This window comes from Narcine bancroftii, chromosome 8 (genome assembly GCF_036971445.1).
Source record: "Narcine bancroftii isolate sNarBan1 chromosome 8, sNarBan1.hap1, whole genome shotgun sequence".
In the NCBI taxonomy this organism is placed as follows: Eukaryota; Metazoa; Chordata; class Chondrichthyes; order Torpediniformes; family Narcinidae; genus Narcine; species Narcine bancroftii.
The window spans coordinates 82,678,660-82,699,704 of record NC_091476.1 but is presented as its reverse complement, the minus strand read 5'-3'; the positions used below and the strand labels follow the sequence as shown (position 1 = coordinate 82,699,704).

The 21,045-nt window shown below is 44.3% G+C and overlaps 1 protein-coding gene across 1 annotated transcript in view; it reads left to right on the top strand.

Moving 5' to 3' along the window:
- Nucleotides 1–21,045, top strand: part of aplp2 (amyloid beta (A4) precursor-like protein 2) — a 189,930-nt gene that overhangs the window by 156,338 nt on the left and 12,547 nt on the right. The window contains exon 13 of the mRNA XM_069894362.1: nucleotides 20,601–20,683. Within this exon, the coding sequence (XP_069750463.1) occupies nucleotides 20,601–20,683 (83 nt within the window). The remainder of the gene's footprint in view (nucleotides 1–20,600; nucleotides 20,684–21,045) is intronic.

Below are 21,045 nucleotides of genomic sequence, written 5' to 3'. Positions count from 1 at the left end.
AGTGATGCACCATGCTAATAAACCACATGTATTTCAAAATGCAGATTAGTATCTGAATTACTGTGTGTGCGTGGGCCGCACCTTTGTGTTTGAATGTAGAATCCTGAATTTCTGACTCTGGACATCAATGATTTTTGTGTTTGAGGGAGTTGAGATAGTTCCTGCATTGTGATACAAATACTCTTCAAGTTCTGACTTTGTAGACTGTTGATAAGATGAAAATATTCTTGGCTATAAGATGCACCCTCACCAGTGACAGAAGGGGTCCCAGATGACTGGAGAGTGGCAAATGTTTGTTCAAGAAGGGAAAAAAGATAATTCAGGAAATTACAGGCCAATAAATTTAACATCGGTGGTTGTGAAACTGTTGGAATGGATATTAGGGATCGGATTTGTGCACATTGAGAAAGTCATGGTTAGATTATGGACAGTCAACCTAGGTCTGTGAGGGGCAGGGCATATCTAACCAACTTGATTGAGCTTCCTCAAGGGGTGGCAAGTATAGTTGATGAGGTTAGGGCAGTGGATGTTGTCTGCATAGACTTTAGTAAGGTGTTTAACATGGTCCCTCAATGTAGACTGACTCAGAAGATGCAGATACATTTATTCCACAGTGAATTGAAAGTGTGTATAGAAAAATGACTGGCCCATCGAAGCCAGGGGATCATGGTGGAGGTATGTTATTCAGACTGGAGTCCTGTGGCCAGTGGTGTTCTGTTGGAATTGATGCTAGGACCTTTGTTGTTTGTGATTTGGATGAGAAAGTTAGAGGAGTGTAGTCCTGGTTTTTTTTTATATAGTATTTGGGGGGGATTTTTGGTATTAATTTTTCTCTTTTTTCTATATTTTACTTTTTATTGGTGGCGATGCCAGAATTTTAGAATCTGGGAGGTCCAAGAGGAGAGGCAGAGGGGAATTATAAATGTGTTGAATTTAATATAATAGCGAATAATAAAACTTTGAATTTTATAAAAGAGGAGATTGAAGTTTTGCAGTAACTTTGGATGCAGAAAAGGCTTTTGATAGGTTGGAATGGAACTTTTTGTTTAAAGTATTGGAGAATTTTGGTGTGGGTTCTACATTTATAAATTGGGTTAAGCCTTATTTAAAAACCCTGGCAAAAGTTATTACCAATGGACAAATTTCTGCTTATTTTTCATTAACTCGGTCAAGTCGACAAGATTGACCTTTGTCCCTGGCTTTATTTATTTTAGCAATTGAGCCTTTAGCTCAGTCTTTAAGTATTTTCTATGCCATTGGTGCTCTCTTAGTAAGGGGTTGCTTAAAGTGGTGTGTGGGTGAAAAGAAAAAGTTTGAAAACCACTGTTATAATCATACCTCGTTTCAGAATTCCAAAGGAAATGGGCCAATGACAATTTTTCTCAAGCAAAATGTTTCAGTAACAATTGGGTCCAGAGTAGTGGTTCTCAACCTTCCCTTCCCACTCACATACCATGTTAAGCAATACCTTACTAATCGCAGAACACCGATGGCATAGGAATTACATAAGGTGGTGTGTGAGTGGAAAGAAGAAGGCTGAAATGACTGATTTGGGTATTAGAGTTGATAATGATTTTAAAAATATATATAAATTGAAATATTTACCCTTGCTTAATAGAATTGTTGCTGATTTTTAAAAATGCAATAATTTACCTATTTCTTTAATTGGTAGAGTAAACTGTGTTAAAATGAACGTTTTTTTTCCCTAATTCAAAACATTTTTCAATCAATTCCCATTCCAATTCCTTCAAAAGATTTTAAGGATTTAAATATGGAGGTTAACAAATTTTTATAGAAAGATAAAATGCCTAGGGTTTCTTTGAATAAATTGACTTGGAAATATGAGTTGGGGGGTTTGCGACTACTTTAAGAATTATTATAAAGCTGCTCAATTGAGATTTATAAATGTTGTAGCGAGGTTGCTACAGTTATAGCTTGAGGTTGAAGAAAGAAGACTCTCACATGAAGTCAACACTGACTTTAGTGAGCTGTAGCTCTGCCTTTTATAGGCAGCCGGCAACATCGCTACCAGGGCATGGCTTGAGCGAGGCTGGCTGCCGATTGGCTGTCCTGGATGCGCGGGCCCGGATTGGACGCCCTGCAATCCGCTGGCGGCAATTGGTCGATTTGACTGCCATTCCTGTGGCCTTTGGGAGCAGACATCTCATCCCGCGTATCATTTATTCAATTACCGTGTTTGACAGCTGTTTCCCATGTTAGCCTGCGGTCTGCTACATGACCCCCCCACCCTGCCGAACCAGCGATTAGGACACTGTCTTTGGGTGCTTGACCCCTGCGCCGTGGGGTCAAGCATGAAGGTCTCTTCCTTGCTGCCAATGTCCAACATGCTGGTGGAACCGATGTATCTGACGACGCAGTATGGCCCTTCATAAGGCCACTGGAGAGATGGCTGGTGACAAAGTTCTTTGGGACAAAGGTCCTGGCTTACCTGTGGAATTTGGGCTTAACTGGGCAAGTGAGCCAAGGCACTGTGCAGTTGAGATAAGATGGCTGCTGGGAGCTCTCCCAAGTCCTCAGAAGCCTCCACGAATTTGCCCAGGATGACTAGGGGCACACCATAAACCAACTCAGCAGAGGATGCCTCAAGATCCTCTTTCAGAGCAGTGCGGATTAGCAGGACCTAAGGGAGATTGTCTGCCCAGTTCAGTCCGGTGAGTCGGGCCATCAGGGCTGTCTTCAGGTGCCTGTGGAACCTCTCCACCAGCCCTTTGGTCTGCAGGTGGTATGCTAAGGTGTGTTAGAGATGGGTCCCCAGGTCATTTGCTAAGGGAGTCCCTTGTCGGATTAAGTGTTCAGGGACCCCGAAATATGCACTCAGGTGTTCAGTAATGCCCGTGCACTCGCCTTCGTAGAGATTTCAGGTAGTGGCACTGCCTCTGGCCATCTAGTCATCCGGCCAACAGATAACGTGCACCCCTGGATATCGGTAGGCGCCCCACAATGTCTATGTGCGTGTAGCGTAAACAGCGGTGTGCTGGTTCAAAGGCCTGTGGAGATGGTTTAATGTGGGTCTGGACCTTAGATAACTGGCACTGAGTAACCTCTTAACGAAGGCCGTGCCAGACATGCCTGATGGCCACTATTCTAACTGTTGTCCTGATAGTGGGGTGAGCCAAATTAAGGACCGAATTGAAAACTCGCCTCCTCCATGCCTATTGGAATGGCGGGACATAGTTTACCAGTCAAGGTATTGCAGAACAGCGTGCGGTTACCTGGGATGATCTGGATGTCCTCCAGTTGCAAGCACTGTAATGCTGGTATGTGCCTGTTACACATCAGCTAGGGCCGCATAGTCGATACCCAGGGTGGGGTCGTGCACCGCTAGGATAGCCGAAGGGGATAGGGCATTGGCTACCACATTGGACTTGCTAGTGATATGTTCAATGGTCTGTTGAAAATTCAGATATGTAGGACAGGTGCCGATGTTGTCTGGCTGCCCACAGGTCTGACACCTTGCTGAAAGCAAAGGTAAGTGGTTTGTGATCTGTGTAAATTTTTTGAACTTCCTGTTCTCCAGGAAGTAACAGAATTGTCAGGTATAAAGCTAACCGCTCCCTATCAAAGGCACTGTACTTGACCTCTGGTGGCCTGAGACATTTACTGAAAAAGACCAGCAGCTGCCACTGTCCGTTAACCAGTTGCTCAAGTACACCCCCGACCACTGTGATAGAGGCGTCTACCATGAGGGAGGTCAGAGTGTCTGTCCTGGGTTGCACAAGGAGGGAGGCTTTGGCCAGGGCGACTTTGGTTGCTTGGAAAGCCTCGGTCGCCTCCTGTGTCCATTGAATATCTTTACTGGGCCCCGCCATGAGGGGAAATAGTGGACTCATGATGTGGGGCCGCTACAGGTATGAAGCGATGATAAAAATTGTCTGTACCTGCAAACTCTAGCGGGCCCTTCACAGTAACTGGTCTGGGGAAAGAATGAATAGCGCCCACTTCAAAAGCCAGGCCCCATGTTGGTCAATGCAATGACCCAGGAAATCAATTGTCTCTCGGCCAAACTGGCACTTAGCCGAATTTCTGGTGAAATCAAACTCACTTACCCTGGAGAACAATAGTCTTAAGTGAGCGGCGTGCCCGGTGTGGGTGTGGCTGGCTCTGAAAATGTCTTCGAGGTAGACAAAAGTGAAGTGTAGATCCCAGCCCACTGTGTCCATCAACTTTTTGAAAGTCTGAACTGCATTTTATAACCCGAATGGCATGCAAGGAATTTGAACAATTCAAAGGGGGCTTTGATGTCAGTTTTGTGAATGTCCTCAGGGTAAATTGGGATCTGACGATAACCCTTGATGAAGTCCACCTTAGAGAATATCTGTGCCCCTTGTAGGCTAGGGGTGAAGTCCTGGATGTGGGGCATAGGATACTTGTCAGGCATGGTGGCTTCATTTAGGCAGCGGTAGTCTCCGCATGACCTCCAACCTCCCGCTGCCTTGGGTACCATTAGAGGGGGGAAGCCCATGGGCTATCAAAGTGCCGCACAATGCCGAGTTCCTCCATCTTTCGAAAGGTTGAAGATGCTCTGCCCTGCTGCAGAGTGGCGGTCCCTCAGTAATAATTTGGTGTCTCACTCCGTGTTTAGGTTCTGCTGAGTTGAAATGAGGCATAGTGATGGAGGGGAGTTCCGCTAAGACTCAAGAGAATTCATTGTCGGCAGTACTCACCAAGTGCCGGTGAGGGTTAGGAAGTTCGGTGCCCTTGAGCGAGAGTGTCTGAAATGTCCGGGTGTGTACCAGCCAATGCCCTTTAATGTCCACCAGTGACATGTTGACTCTCAGGAAATTAGCACCCAGTAATGATTGTTGTACGGCTGCCACTGTAAACTTTTAGGTGAATTGTCTGTCCCCGAAACAAAGGAAGATTGTTTGGGTGCCAAATGTTGGACCTGTTTGCTGCTCGAAGCTCTCGGCCCACCTTGCCGCTGCAGGCCTCGAGGCTGGATGGGGGGAGGATGCTGCACTGTGCCCCAGTGTCCACCAAGAAATGTCAACCCGACAGGGAGTCTTGGATGTGGAGGAGGCTATGCAGTTGGCCAGTCACTGCAGTCATCAGCAATACCCGGCCTTGGCGTTTCCCTGGAACACACAGTGGGAGTGGCATCGACGGGCCTCGGAACCCACCATTGATGATAGAAACAATACTGCTCACCGGTGGAGTTCGTCGTTTAGGTGGTCGGTTGGTCGGCGGACTTCCTGGCTGGGTGCTGTTGATGAGGTGCCATCACCTGTTTGAGTATACCACAGGCGTCCCTCTTCACCGCCCATAGAACATCTGCTCGGGCAGCCACCTTCCTGGGGACATGGAAGTCTTCTGCGATGAGCAGCTGGATCTCTTCAGGCAGCCGCTCCAGGAAGATCTGCTGGAACAACATGCAGGAGGTGTGGCCACCATTGAGAGTGAGCATGTCGCTCATGAGGGCGGAAGGGGCCAGTCCCCAATCTGTCAATGTGCAGCCCCAAAGTGCAGGTTATAGCTGCTTGATGGCCACACACTTCACTTGCTCTGGGGGCTGCTGAAGGAAGTTGATGATGTGGGCTGTGGTGTCTTGATCAAGGGCACTGACCACGTAGTAGTAGTGCCTGTCGTCTGTGGAGATCCGACGAATGGCGAACTGTGCCTCGACCTGCTGGAACCACATCCGTGGTTGTGACCTGGAAGCCTGGCAGCTTCAACACTACAGCGTTGATTGTAGGCTATTCCTCCATCATCGGGTCTAAAGCGCCGTTTGGACCAATCGGGGTTACCACTGTAGCGGGGTCGCTATGGTTTTAGCTTGAAGTATAATGTGGTTATAGCTAGAGGATAAAGAAAGAAGACTCTTACATGAAGGGACACTGACTTTATTAGGCTGCAGCTCTGCCTTTTGTAGGCAGCTGGCTGTGTCACCACTTGGGTGTGGCTTGAATGGGACTGGCTGCCAAGTGGCTGTCCCAGATGCATGGGCCAGGATTGGACCCCCTGCGATCCATTGGCAGCGATTGGTTGATTTGACTGCTTTTCCTACAGCCTATGGCAGCGGGTGTCTCATCCCGTGTGGTGTTTGCTTGATCACCATGTTTGATGACTGTTTCCTGTGGGTGGGTCACGGGCCGCTACAATGTACTGTTTAATTTAGATAGTATTCCAGCTTAGGCTTCTGCTGAATTTAATGCTTTAGGGGATATGGATCCCCAAGATTTTATTTATAATTGGAATTCTAAGCTGTTATTTGGAAGTATGGGGTCATTTATTTTGATTGAGTTGTGGAATATATTGATAATGAAATTGGTATGAAGAGTTTAATATCTAGAAAAACACCTCTATGTCAAAATAGGCTTATTTCTTTTTCAATGGATAACCAATTCTTGAGGATTGAAGATTGTTTCAAGGAGGGAGATTTATAACATTTGAAAGAATGAGGGAAAAAATTTAATGTACCTGGTAATACTTAATTTTGTTATTACCATGTAAAATCTTTTTTGTTTGGCAAAATAGGTCCTACTTTGAAGTTATCTAATCAAAGTGAATTGGATTTACTTATTTCTAATATTACTGTAACTAGGTTTATTTCAGTAATGTATAATTCAATCTAAGCCTCAAAATTGGGGTACATAAATCAAGATTAAGATGGGAATTGGATTTAAATACTCAACTAAGTGAAAAGGATTGGATGGATTTGTGTAAGAATGATGTGACTAAACTGATAAATAAGATATAGGTTAGTTTAATATAACTTTTTACATCAGTTATATTTGACTCCACAAAAGTTAAATAGATTAAATCCTGCTGTATCAGATTTATGTTTTAGATGTTGATCTGAGGTTGGAACCATTTTTACATTCAACTTGACAATGTCCTAAAGTTAGACAACTTTGGTTAGGGGTAGGTGATTTTTTGGCACGAATTACTGGGGTCAAATTTCCACAGGACCCAATGTTATTCTCTTTGAGTAATATTAAGGTTATAAGGCCTAAATTAAATTTAAATATTTATCAATTTGAATTTGTGTTAATTGCTTTAGCAGTTACTTGGAAATGTACAGCAATGTCATGGAAATCAGAAATAGAATTAGGCATGGAAAGGTGACATGCAGAACTTCGCAGTTGTTGCCCACTAGAGAAAATTACTTATAATCTGCAAGATAAATATCATGTTTTCTGGAAAATATGGAGCCCCTATTTACAAAATTTTTGTTTGCGCAGATGATTGATTCCCTGAAGACCTCACTTCTTGGTAACCTCCATTGGATTTCTTCTGTACAAATGCTTTATTTTCTTTTTCTTTTTTAGGGGTGGGTTGAGGGGGATGTAATGTAATTATATTGTGCTCAAAAATTTATAAATAAGGTATTCAAAAAAAGTTAGAGGAGTGGATTAGTCAGTTTTCAGATGATACAAAGATCAAAGGAGTTGTGGCCAGTTCAGAGGGCTATCAAAGAATAAAATAGGATATAGATCAGTTATAGTTATGGGCAGAAAAATGGCAGTTGGAATTTAATCCAGACAAGTTTCAAATGTTGCATTTTGGGTGGTCAAACAGTGAATGGTAAGGCTCCTGGAAATATTGATGTGCAAAAGGATCTGAGGGTCCAGTCCATCGCTCATTGAAAGTGGCCATGTAGATAGATAGGGTGTATGCTTAGCTTCATTGAGCAGGGTATTGAATATAAAAGTAAGGAAGTCATGTGCGATTGTATAAAACTTTGGTTAGGCCATATTTAGAAAACTGTGCGTGATTCTGGTTGCATCATTACAGGAAGGTTGTGAAAAGGAACAAAAGAAATTTAGAGCATAAAACATTCCAGCACAGTACAGGCTCTTTAGACTGTGATGTTGTGCCAACCTTGGTAAACAACTCCACAACAATCTAACCTTTCCCTATTTCACACATGTGGTAAACCACAGTTATGCTATGATTGGCTGCTGTCAGCTGGACTCACCTCCTGAGACCAATCCTACCCATAGTTCCCATTTCACTCTGCCTTGATCAGTCAATGAGGCTGACAGTTGTTCCAGTCTATAGTTAATAAAAGCCTATCGGTTTCACAACTCTAGTCTTTTGTGATTATTGATGGTGCATCAAGTGTATTAACTATATTTTTCAAAAACCATGGAACAGTACCTGAAATCTGAGAAGCTCAAAGTCGACCCTCAATTGCCTAACGCCCCGAACACATTTGAACTCTGGCCTCGCTGTTTTGAAGACTTCCTGGCAGTGGCCGCAGACGTTATCAACCAACTGAGATTACTCTTCTCGCGAGTCGGGCCCCCAGTATTCCCGATGATCAGCAACACCAGCTCATATCTGGTGGCCAGTATTGCAAGAAAGTAAATGAGGTTGACGCCAGGCACTTCTTGGACACCAGAAAGCAGCAACCTGGTGAGTCAGGCAGTGAGTACCTGAGGTCCTCCAGAACCTATGGAGAGCGTACGTCTGTAAGACCGTGACAGCTGCTCAGAATGCTGAGGACCTCATCTGGATGCTTATGTGGCTGGTATCTGCTCCGGATACATAAGACAGAGAGTCCTGGAACAATAGGTACTTGAACTACAGAGGGTGGTTGAGCTGACAGACACTGGAGGTGGCCCTCCAAAACTTGGATAATTACTCAGTCGTCTCTTCATAGCCATGAGCGTCACTATCCAGGGACGGTGGATTGTCCTGCACCGTGAATGACTGGTTACCCACACCGTCCTGCTCCTCTTGTGACCTGTTCTCGGTCGCCGTTGCAGGTGATCACCCCAATTGTTACTTCTGTGGGCGGGGTAAGCACCTGAGGAAACACTGCCCTGCCAAGGTGCAGGGAAAAGGAACATTATGCTAATGTTTGCTAGTCCAAAGCATCTGCAAAACCTAGCAGTGCCATGCACGGACTGTCACCACTCCAAACAGTGCGAATGATAACATCTCCCCTACAAACTAGTGATGCCATGTGCGAGTCATTTGGCCATTATCTTAGATCACGTAGTAAACACCATCTTAAGCATACAACACCACAAGGGAAGAGCAAGGGTAGCCATCTTGGGATCAAGGGTGGCCATCTCGGGATCATGAGCACCGATTGGCCTCAGACAGCGAGTCTATACTGGTCTCCATTACCCTGAACCAAGAGGCATCACACAAACTTGCGAGGTCCATGATGGACGTCCAGGTAAATGTGCGCGTTACCAACTGTTTATTTGATAGTGGGAGTTCAGAAAGTTTTATTCACCCCAATACTGCTAAGTTCCTATCCCTTCAAGTATGCCACGCCAAATAAAAGATATCAGTCATGTCCAAATCACACACGGCAGCCATCCATGAGTCCTGCGTATTGACCCAGACCATTGGAGCATAGCTTGCAAGCATTTCCGACTACTCATCATGCCACAACTCTGTGCCCCCTTGCTACTGGCACCTGCTCTTCCAGTGCCAACTTCAGAAATTTACATTGAAATTCAATGGGCCCCATCCCCCTTACCATTTGCAACAAAAAATTCACAGATGGCCTTTTGCAAGTGACCTGTACCCTCAAGGTCGACCCCCCCCCCCCCTCACTGTTCACCAACCTCACCCCTGACTGCAAGCTGATGGACACCACAAGTAGACAAGGTGTTCATTAAGTGAGAGGTTCAGCAGCTGTTGGGCGAAGGCATCATCGAGGCCAGCAGTGGCCCTTGGAAGACCCAGGTGGTTATGGTAAAGAATGGGGAAAAAAATAGAATGGTCAGAACAGACCATCAACTGGTGCACGCAGTTTGATATGTATGTACCCCCTTCCCCACATAACCGGTATGGTAAACCAGATCGCCAATATCAGGTATTCTCCACGATCGACCTGAAGTCAGCGTATCACCAGCTCCCAATCCACCCAGAGAACCACCAGTATACTGCATTCATGGCCTCCTCTCCCACTTCCTCTGGGTCCCTTTCGGCATCACCAACAGGATCACCTGTGGGAGATGGACCACATGGTGGACCACTATAGGCTGCAGGCCACCTTCCCATACCTTGATAATGTGATCACCTGCACTCACCTGCAAAATCAGGATGCAAATCTCTGTAAATTCCTCCAGGCAGGAAAATACCTGAATCTGACATAACGAGGACAAATATGTGTTCTGGATAGCATGACTAGCCATCCTCGGCTGCGTGGTCGAGAATGGCGTCGTTAGCCCCGACCCTGACTGCATGCGTCTGTTGCTGGAGCTACCTCTCCCATGTACCCTCAAAGCATTGAAGAAATGCTTCAGGTTCTTCTCATATTATGCTCAATGGGCCCCCAACTATGCAGACAAGATTCGCCCGTTGGTCAAAGCCGCCACATTTCCCCTGCCGACAGAAGCCCAAGCTGCATTTGACAGTATCGAGGTCAATATTGCCAAGGCAACCATGCATGCCATAGATGAGTTCACACTGTTCCAAGTGGAGAGCGATGCATCCTACTTTGACTTGGCTGCCACACTCAACCAAGCAGGCAGACCCATTGCCTTTTTCTCACACACCCTCCACGGCCCTGAAATTGTCCATTCCTCCATTGAGAAGGAGGCCTAGGCCATCATGGAGGCTGTTCGCCACTGGAGGCACTACCTCGCCGGACAACGATTTACTCTCCTCATGGATCAGCGAGCGGTCGCATTATGTTTAATAATAAGCAGAGGGGCAAAATCAAGATCCTCAAGTGGAGAATCGAATTGTTCACTTACAACTACAACATCCTCTACCAGCGTGGCAAACTTAATGATGCTCTATCCTGTGGGACTTGTGCCAGTGCCCAAATGGACAGACTGCAAACTCTCCATAATAACCTTTGTCACCCCGGAGTAACTGGGTTCTTCTATCAAAGTTCACAACCTACCAAACTTCATTGAGGAAGTCCGGACAATGACCAAAAACTGCCAGGTCTTTAAACCACAATTCTACTAGCCAGACAAGGTGCACCTGATCAAAGCTACCTGCCCATTCGAGTGCCTAAGCATTGATTTCAAGGGCCCCCTCTCCTCCTCCAACCAGAATGTCTACTTCTTTACAATCATCGACGAATACTCCTATTTCCTTTTTGCCATCTAATGCATGGACAAGTTATCAAAGCCCTCTACAACATCTTCACGCTCTTTGCGTACTCTGGCCTCATCCACAGCGACCAGGGGATCTCATTCATGAGTGATGAGCTGCAGCGGTACCTGCTGGCCAGGGGCATCGCTGTCGAGGATAAAACCTTGTGTTTGTGATTTGTGGTTATTTTATGACTTTCCCTTTCAGAAAGATGGTTGTTTTGTAGTTACCATGACGTCATATGTGGTAATATACGTGCGGACCGGGAGTTCTCTTCTCATTCTTGAAATAACCATGGAAGGAAGTAAGCTCACTCGAGAAACTTGTTTTGAATTTATCATTATTATTCATCATTATTCATTTATATTTGTTTGAAGTTGAGCATCGTTATCATTTACAATATGCATTGTTTTACTCATTGTTATGAAGTGCGAAACTATGAAAATGTTTATTCGCTTTTATCAATGACAAAATAAAGCTATTTAAGCTGCAATTATGAAGTTTGATTTATTTGGATGAATAAAATACAATTTGGAATATCGAGGCTTACTCCTCATGGAAGATGACATGTTTAAGATTGGGAAATATTAGAAGCTGGGAAGTGTCATCTACAAATTGCCACAAGCTGCAACCCTAGATGGGCAAGTGGAAAGGGAGAATACCACAGTCTGGAAAACCATCCTCCTGGCACTGAGGTCCCCATCTCCCAATGAAAACAAGCCCTTCCAGTCACTCTTATGTACGTCCACTAACAACATGCCTCATGAACAGATGTTTGCTTTCGCTAAGAAGTTTATATCAGTGACTACGCTACCCACCTGGCTTACCTCCCCAGGACAGGTCCTGCTTCAGAAGCATGCCAGGCAATCTAAGACTGATTCACTGGTTGAGAAGGTCCACCTCCTCCATGCTAACCCCCAGTATGCCTACATTGTCTTCCCTGACAGGCACAAGGACAAAGTGTCAATCCAGGATCTGGCACCACTGACCACCAACAGATGCTCCTTCCCACAGCTATCTTAGGGGTCCTTGAGTCTGCAGCTGACCGCTTGCCACCCCTGGCTACTGATGTCACCCATAATGCACCAGCACCACACTTCCTCACCCCCTCACTTGTCTTCCCTCCTCAACAAACTAACCGATGATGACAGGCCACAAGTTGCTTAGGTTGGTACGGCGGCGCCTCAACCATTACCACATTGATCACTGTGGCAGAGGAGACTGCCTGACAAACTTAATCTGCAAAATGTATATATGTATTTTTGTTACCTATTTTTTTTCTCACCCCACAGAACTTCTTTAAAAAGGATGGGTGAATGTGGTAAACCATTGTTATACTATGATTGGCTGCTGCCGGCTGGACACACCTCCTGAGACTGATCCAACCCATAACCCTTTGCATGCTCCCCTTTCCACTCTGCCTTGGTCATTCATTGAGGTTGACGGCTGTTCCAGTCTATAGTTAATAAAAGTCTATCAGTTTCACAACTTCAGTCTTTTCTGATTATTGATAGTATCTCATGCTTGTTGCCATGATTAGAGGGAATGAGATTGGACAAACTTTGGTCGCTTTCTTTGGAGCGTAAGAGCCTGAGGGGGCACCTGAAAGAGGTGTATAAGATCATGAGAAGCATTGATAGAATGGACAATCAGACTCATTTTGTCAGAGTAAAAGTGTCACACATGAGAGGACACGTGTTGAAGATGAGGGGGGAAGAGTTTAAGGGAGATGTGCATGGCAAATAGGCACAGGTGTCTGGAATGGGCTGTCAGGAGTCGTGGTGAAAGCAGATTCAACATTGGTGTTTAAAAGGGTTGAAGATAGATACAAATATGAAGAGCACAGAGGGATATCTATCAGGTGCAAGGAGCAGAGTTTGAATTTGATTTGAACATCACATCAAGCACAGACAAGTGGACGGAAGGCCCTGCTCCTAAGCTGGACTGTTATATTAAATCCCAAGTGAACTTCAAATGCTTCCAGAGAAATTTTGCAGATGATTACTGTACTTCGATTTATTTCTTCTGCATTAAAAGAGTTATCAGTAAAAGGCATTTTGTACATCTTTGTGCAGTTTCATTACAGTTTTTTGTCTGTTCATAACTATAGTAAGTTCTGAGTAAAAATCAGATGAAGTGTAAATGTAATCAGATGTACAACTAACCTCTAAGCTTGTAACAAATTTAGATGTTCCTAACCTCAGTTTTTCTTTAATGTTGATTTTTTTTGGTTTTTTAGAGCTTTAATAAGGGTTAAATGTAAAGATTTTACTTCTTGAATTTGAATACAACGAGAACCAATTGAGACCATGACAAACAGCAACCGCCCCACAGCAATTCTCTTTCCTCTTTCCTTAGCTTAGCCCAGCTGTGATCAACTCTATCCTGAAGCTCACAACTAGTCTCTGATCTCAGTGGCTCAGCAACTCACTGAATGACATTAATCGATAAAAGGCACAATTTAGCGCTGACCTTCACTGATAAATCCACTCATCCCATCGACTGCGTAACCAAGCATATTTTCCTTCTGATTTGAGGTGGAATAATATGACAGATATAAAGAGAGACCAGTTTTATCCAATTTTTATTTCTAGCTCTTTTCATTTCTTGATTTCTTTTAACTTTGCTGCCAGGCACAGTGCCGGATTCATGGCCAGCAACTAAAAAAGGTTGGTTGAAAATGGTCCAAAATGTTACCCTACACCCATTCTTCCTCCTCATCTCCCCATTTGTCTGATCTGTGCACCCTCCCCTTTGCATATCCTCTGTTTGTTCTTGCCAAGTTTCGTATTTTTGCATCATTCTCAGACATGCATGATGTCCTAGTTTATGCTGCCTTGAGGACACTATTTGAATGAAATGCAAGTTTCAAATGCTTTCTCATATTTTATGAATCTGTAAAATGTTGATTTTGAAAATTGAAATGGAGAATCTAAAATCAATGATATTCTTGGAATATTAGCACCTAATATCAAATTGGGTCAGTCTGATTCATTTCCTTTGCAGCTCTTTAGAATAAATAGTGCAGATCCTTATTTTTGACATGCCATCTCAGGTTGTGATAGCTTCGGCAGCAAAATCTTTCACCATTCAAATTGAGAGGGGGATCTTTCACAGGGCCATCAGGCCAACATATAGGCCAGAACTGAGGTTTGCAATCAAATGAACCTGCTGTGACAGATGGGAAACCAAGCAGAACATGGATAAAATGCATGATCAGAATTAGAGGCAGGCAATCTGTGGTGGAGCCAGAGATAACTTTATATCTGTGTTTGCTGTAGAGAAGGACATTTCAGTGGTTCGCAACCTTCTTCTTTCCACTCACATACCACTTTAAGTCATCCCTATGCCATCAATGCTCTGTGATTAGTAAGGGATTGCTTAAGGTGATATGTGAGTGGGAAGGGAAGGTTGAGAATCACTGCTCTAGACCCAATTGTTACTGAAATATTTTGCTTAAGAAAAATTGTCATTGGCCCATTTCCTTTGGAGTTCTGAAACCGTGCACATAACAAGTCAATTGGGTACAATTAAAACAATGGTTTTCAAACTCTGTCTTTCCATTCACATACCACTTTAAGCAATCCCTTACTAATCACAGAGAACCTATGGCATAGGGATTACTTAAAGTTTATGTGAGTGGAAAGAAAAAGGTTGAGAACTACTGTGTAGATGGAATGGTTAGATGGCTTAAAGGACCAGAGGGAGCATATCTGGACTTTTATGGAAGGGATGGGAGAGATTTCAGGGCCTGACAGAGACAATCAGATGTTCTCTGACCCAGATGAGAGCCATTCAAGATTCAATTTATTGTCATGTAATAAAAACAGCAACATATTTCATGAAATTTCTTTTGCCTGCTGTAGGCAGACAGATTCACCAATGGCAGAAGTTGCCTGAAGCGCCTCTTGCAGTCGGAGAAAGAGAAGCAAAAGAGTGACCCCCCACCCCCCGAGTCACCAAGTGTCCATGGATTTGCCGCCAGCGCTCCCACAGCCACCCAGAGTCCAGTCCAAACCATTGGCAACCCGAGCTCCAGATCCAAAACTCCGACATGATCAAGAACCCTTCAGCGCCCTCGGCATCCTCTCACATCCCAATTCCGATACATTGTATCCCTTTAGCAAGTCTCTCGCTGTTCACAGCCTGTTGCGAGTCCCTTGACCGCAGTCTCCAATAGCCCGCAGCCTCCATGAGTTCCTCACCTCGAGTCACCAGCAGCCCACCACATGTGTGGTTTCTTCAGCTGAAGAATCCCTCACTTCTCCACCACATGGTCACCATCCCATGGGCCATTTTCTCTGCTTCTCCTTCTCAGATGGGAGGTGTTCTCCTGTTTTCTGGTGCCCTGCGCCTGTCCTCCGCTTCCCTGGCAGCTGCTGATCATAGGTATCACCATTTTGGGTCCAGACCCCATGGTCACTGGATTTTAAATAAAACCACCATATTCTACTTAAATATGCCATTCAAAGCCTGTATGGCACTGACAGCATTTGACCCTGCAGAAGCACTGTGTCTCTGCACCCTGCATCCTTGAATTCACACCCAGTGGCAGTGCTGCCATTACAGCAGCTCCAGCAATGCCTTCATTTTACAACCAGAGGACAAACATGGTACATTTATTTAAGAAGATAAGCCTGTTAATTCCAGTGATCAGAAAATTATTGAAACAATTTCTAAGGAATAGGATTAATCTGCGATTTGGAATTAATCAAGAATATTAGCCATGGATTTGTCAAGAAGTCCTGTCTGACTAATTTGATTTAAGTCTGTTGGGGGGGGGGGGGGGGGGGTACTGTGGTTAATGTAGTCTACATTGACTTCAGTAAACCTTTTGACAAGATCCATCTGGGAGACTGATCCAAAATTCTATGGAATCCAGGGCAACTTGACAAATTGGATGCAATATTGATTTGTTGATAGAAGCTAGAGACAGAGGTTGAGGTTTTTTTGTGTTGGGAAACCTGTGACTATCTCTGTACCATAGGGTACAGTGCAGGAACCCTTGCTTCATAGACACTAATAATCTGGATATGAGCTAAGGATCTATGATTGACAGGTGACATGCAAATTAGTGGTGGTGTTGACAATGAAGAGGATGTTCTTTAGCCAGAGAATTATTATGATAAGTAGGTAGGATGCCCAGTTATAGGATATGTTAAATGAATGGTCAGCCCGAGTAAGTTCATCTTTATTGTCACGTTACAAAAATGCAGCAATGGAGGTTGTTTTGCTAGAAGACCAATAGACATCTCACCATAGTACAAGTAAGACGTATTACAAAAGGAAAGAGCAGCACAGTTAGTGTAGCAGTTAGCACATCACTGCTACAGCCCCAGCAATCGGGTCTGGGGTTCGAATCCTATGCTGTCTGTAAAGAGTTGGTAAGTTCTCCCCACATTTGTGTGGATTTCCTCCGGGGGTTCCAGTTTGCTCCCATCCTCCAAAACGTACCAGTGGTTGTAGGTCAATTGGTATGATTGGACACCACCAGCTCCTGGGCCAAAATGGCCTGTTACTGGCCATTATGGTATGTCTAAATTTAAAATAAATCAATTGGTATAGAGCAGATGGAACATAATGTTATATTTGGGCATTCATTTAGGTGAAAACTTCCCCTTGTATTCTGACATGTGTGAATATCCCTCCTGACGAGGAGGGGATGAAGAGAGTGTGGCCAGGGAGGAATGATTATTTTGATAAGTTGGCTGCTTTTCCAAAGCAGTGGGAGTTGTACATGGAGTCAGGGGGAGGAGAGGGGTGGGTTGTGATGGACTGAGCCATGTTAACAACCTTCTGCAGTTTTTTGCAGTCTTGCTTGGAGCAGTTCCCAAACAACACAGTGATGTACCCTGATAGGATGTTCTCAACAGTGCACCTGTAGAAGTAGTGTACTATTTCCATCTTAGCACCATTGTTGTGGACTAGGACGTGAACTCCACCTCTCCTTCAGATGTCCATGACCAACTCTTTGTTCTTGCTGGGAGAGGTTGCTGTTCTGGCGTCAAGCCTCTATCTCTGTTCTTTATTAGAGTTCCTGCCTAAAACACTGGTTGTGGTTCACAAATTTATAGATGGAGTTAGAATGGTGTTTGACCAAATAGTCATGGTGTATAGGGAATACAGTAGCACTCTTAAGTTCCCCGGTGTTGAGGATGATTGTCAATGTCCTCATTGTTTGTGGGATAGAAATTCATAGATCCAACTGCAGAGAGGGGCGCTGAGACAATGTAGCTTAGGGTGAATTTATTTGTTGTGTTGAAAGCAGAATTGTCATTAATAATAGTCTGATGTAGGTATTCTTTTTGTTCGAGTGTTGGGCCAGTGAAATGGTCTCTGCTGTGAGCCTGTTTTGGCAATATGCAAACTGGAGTGGGTCAAGGTGGTGGATAGGCTGAGGAACCATTGGACCTTGGTGTACATGTCCAAGACGGCTGCACAGATGGTGGGGTCGTAAACAAGGCACAAAAAATAAATTCATTGGGAAGGCATGGAACATTAGAACATTACAAAATTATGAGGGGCATGGATAGGGTGAAAGTTGAGAAACATTTACCCTTTACATTGGTGTCTGATGAATGAAACACAAAAGTCTGCAGGTGCAGTGATTTTAGTAAAAACACACAGAAATGCTGGAGGATCTCAGCTGCTCTCACTGCATCCATGACAGGTAAAGATATATGACCGACATTTCAGGCCTGAGCATTTCTTCAAGGTATGAGCAAAGAACAGGAAGGCAGCAGAATAAAGATAAGACCAGCAGGGGGTAGAATCCAGGCCAACAAGACGTGTTAATTGGATATGATAAGGAGGAGAGGTGAGAATTGATTTTGCCTCTGTGAAAGGAGACAGAGGGAAAAAGGAAAAGACAGTGACAGACTGAGCTGGGGGAAAGGCTGTGGTGGGGTGAAGAAGGGTTGTGAGGTTTTAACAGAAACTGGAGAAGTCATTGTCAATGCCATCCGGTTGGAGGGTGCCCAGATGGAAGATGAGGTGTTGTTTCTCCAATTTGCGGGTGGTCTCAGTCTGGCACTACATGAGACCATGGGCAGACATGTCAGCAAAGGCCTGGGATGGGAAATTGAAATGGGTGGCCATTGGGAGATCCACAGGAGATTCTCCACTTGCGCCACTGCAGAAGATGCTCCACTTGCACACCTCCTCCCTCACCAGCAGATGGGGCCTTCCAAGTGAAGCACAATTTCACTTGTGAATCTGCAGGGGTCATCTACTGCATCCGGTGCTCCTGTTTTGGTCTTCTCTACATCGGAGAGACTGGATGCAGACAAGGATGTCATTTTGTTGAGCACCTTGGCTCTGTCCTCCGCAATAGTGTGGATCTCCTAATGGCCACTCATTTCAATTCTCTATCCCAATCCCTTGATGACATGTATCCATCGTTTCATGCCAGACTGAGACCACCACAATTTGGAGGAATAACACCTCATTTTATGACTGAGTACCCTCCAGCCTGAAGGCATTAAAATTGACTTTTCCCATTAAATTCCCCTTCTTCTTTCCCCTGTTGTCTTCCACCCCGCGCCCCCCCCCCCTCAAGTTCTGTCCCTCGCTCTCTCTCCCCTTTTCCCTCTGTCTCCTTTCACAAAGCAAAAATCAATTCTCACCGCTTCTCTTATCATATCCAATTAATACCTTTTGTTGGCCTGGACCTCTCCCGCTGCCAGTCTTTATTCTGCTGCCTTTCTGTTCTTTGCTTATACCTTGAAGAAGGGCTCGAGCCTGAAATGTCGATGATATATCTTCACCTCCTTTAGACGCTGCGAGACCTACTGAGTTCCTCCAACATTTCTGTGTGTTATTACATTGGCGTCGATGACCAGAGGGGTTGTGTATAAGGTATGGAGTGACATTTTTAGAGGGGATTCTCTTGCCCAGAGGATGTCATGGACTCCTAAAGAGATGCAGATTGGAAATGGATGGCACCAACTATCAGCTGCCCACTTACACTAAACCTACTTTAACCCCACATTCCCATCAACTCCTCCACACCTCAAACTCTCTCTTACTCACCTGTACACAAGGTGATTTATCTCGTGTGAGGAAGCAGGAAGAATGTGTGAACTTCATATGGCTCTTGAAGTCAGCATTGAATCAAGGTATCTGACATGATCTCACAAGGTGAGCAGTTCCAGGTGAACAATTGGTCAAAGCTTTGCTGTTCCTCCATAAATTGCACATTTTAACCACATTTCAGCACGAGTTTTTCCTCAAGCTTCAGACCTGACTACCTACCCCAAATGTCCCTGGATGTGAAACTATGGCATGTCTCCTTCAGAGATATGGTACACTTCCTAAGATAACCGTAAAGTTGTACATGTTCTGGTGTGAAAAAAGACAAGCTCCTGGAGGAACTCTCACCTGTGGAGGGACAAAATAATCAAAGTTTTGGATTTTGGTCATGCATCAGGATGGTGAGCTGTAGAGGGAAGAGAGCCAGTATAAAGAGGTGAGAGGAAAGGTGAGGCTGGGGCTGGTAGGTAATTGGTGGAATCAGTCAAGGAAAATAAAATGGGGGATGGAGTTAGATGGTGGAGGGAAGGCAGAGATAGAGGCTGGAAGGTGATATGGGAACCAGATAAAAGAGGGTGGTGGCAGATGGAACCAGATGGGGGAAAGGGTAGGGAGGATAAGACAAGGAAGAAGAAACCCCGGTCATTAGATGTGATGATAGGTGGATAGAAATGGGAAAGTTATAAACAAAGGGAAGGAGAACCTAGGTGGACAAGCAGCAATAAGAAAGGAATATGGCGGGGTTGGGGAGAGGGTGGCACTGGTGGGAGGGGGATTACCTCGAAGAGTAGACCTGGCAACTGTCTTGCAGAGCACCAGCCTCATATCTGAACAGTCATTTTGAATTCACTTCAGCTCCCACATCACCCTACCTGTCCTTGACCTCTACTACTATGGTGAGGCCAAACACAAACTAAAAGAATGTTCTGTCATAGTCACTTATTCTGGTAAGAATTAGAGCACAATAAGGCCATCTTTCTCGGCTCTGAGATGAGCTGTGAATTTTAATTACATTTCTTGTCCATGCTCTGAATTTTTTTCATATTCTTCTCTGTTATCTTTTGTTACAAAGAATTCCAGCCCTGAATTCCAGTGACAGAATCCTCAGACTGCGCATTGTTACTAACATAGCAGGCGTGGAATAGGCAGGATCTTTTCAACAGGGCCTCTCACCTTTCATATGATGATTGCTCACAGATCTGACCACAATTTTATTTGGTGATATTTTTTCCATTGTCTTTTTCCAAGCTTTTTAGGTTTTATTTTATATTTCTAATTTTTCTCAGGTACCAGAGCCGGGCAATGAATACACAGTTAAACTCAATGCAACTGGAAATTGTAGCATTGATATCGATTCAGTAACTATTATATAAAGTGCAAGTCTCTGGAGCTAAACAGACAGCAATGAATGTTGTTGTAGACACCATCTAACTCAAAATTGTAAATCTATAGCAGCTTTCTCAATAAATACTGTTTAGTGTTCTCTAATGAGTTGGCCTGTGTACATATAACCAAACTAATTGTTATCTGAACAGGTTCTGGGATGATTGACCCTGATGGACTGATGCCTGATGAAAATGCAGCTGGCAACGATGGGAACAATGTTGATGAGAATCTGGTATGGAGTAAATTCATTAAAATATGTCAACTCATCCTTGTGAACTTTTCTCAGAGAAAGAAAGAGTTGTATGGATGAAAAAAGATCTACAGATGCTGGAAATCTGAAAGAATGGCAAATAGCTTGTAGAGTTCTGCTGGTCAGCAACATCTGTGGAAGGGGTAACAAAATTAACATTTTGAGTTGAGGACCCATGATCAGAATTTAAAAGAAAGAAAACAATTTTGTTTTACATGGCACAGAAGATGGGATGTCGGGATAAACAAAAGGAAGGTCTCTGAAGGGATGCTCTTAGAATAAGTTGTCGACAACATCTGATTAATGTGGGCAGTTAGAAAGAGAGAAAATGGACGAAATCTATT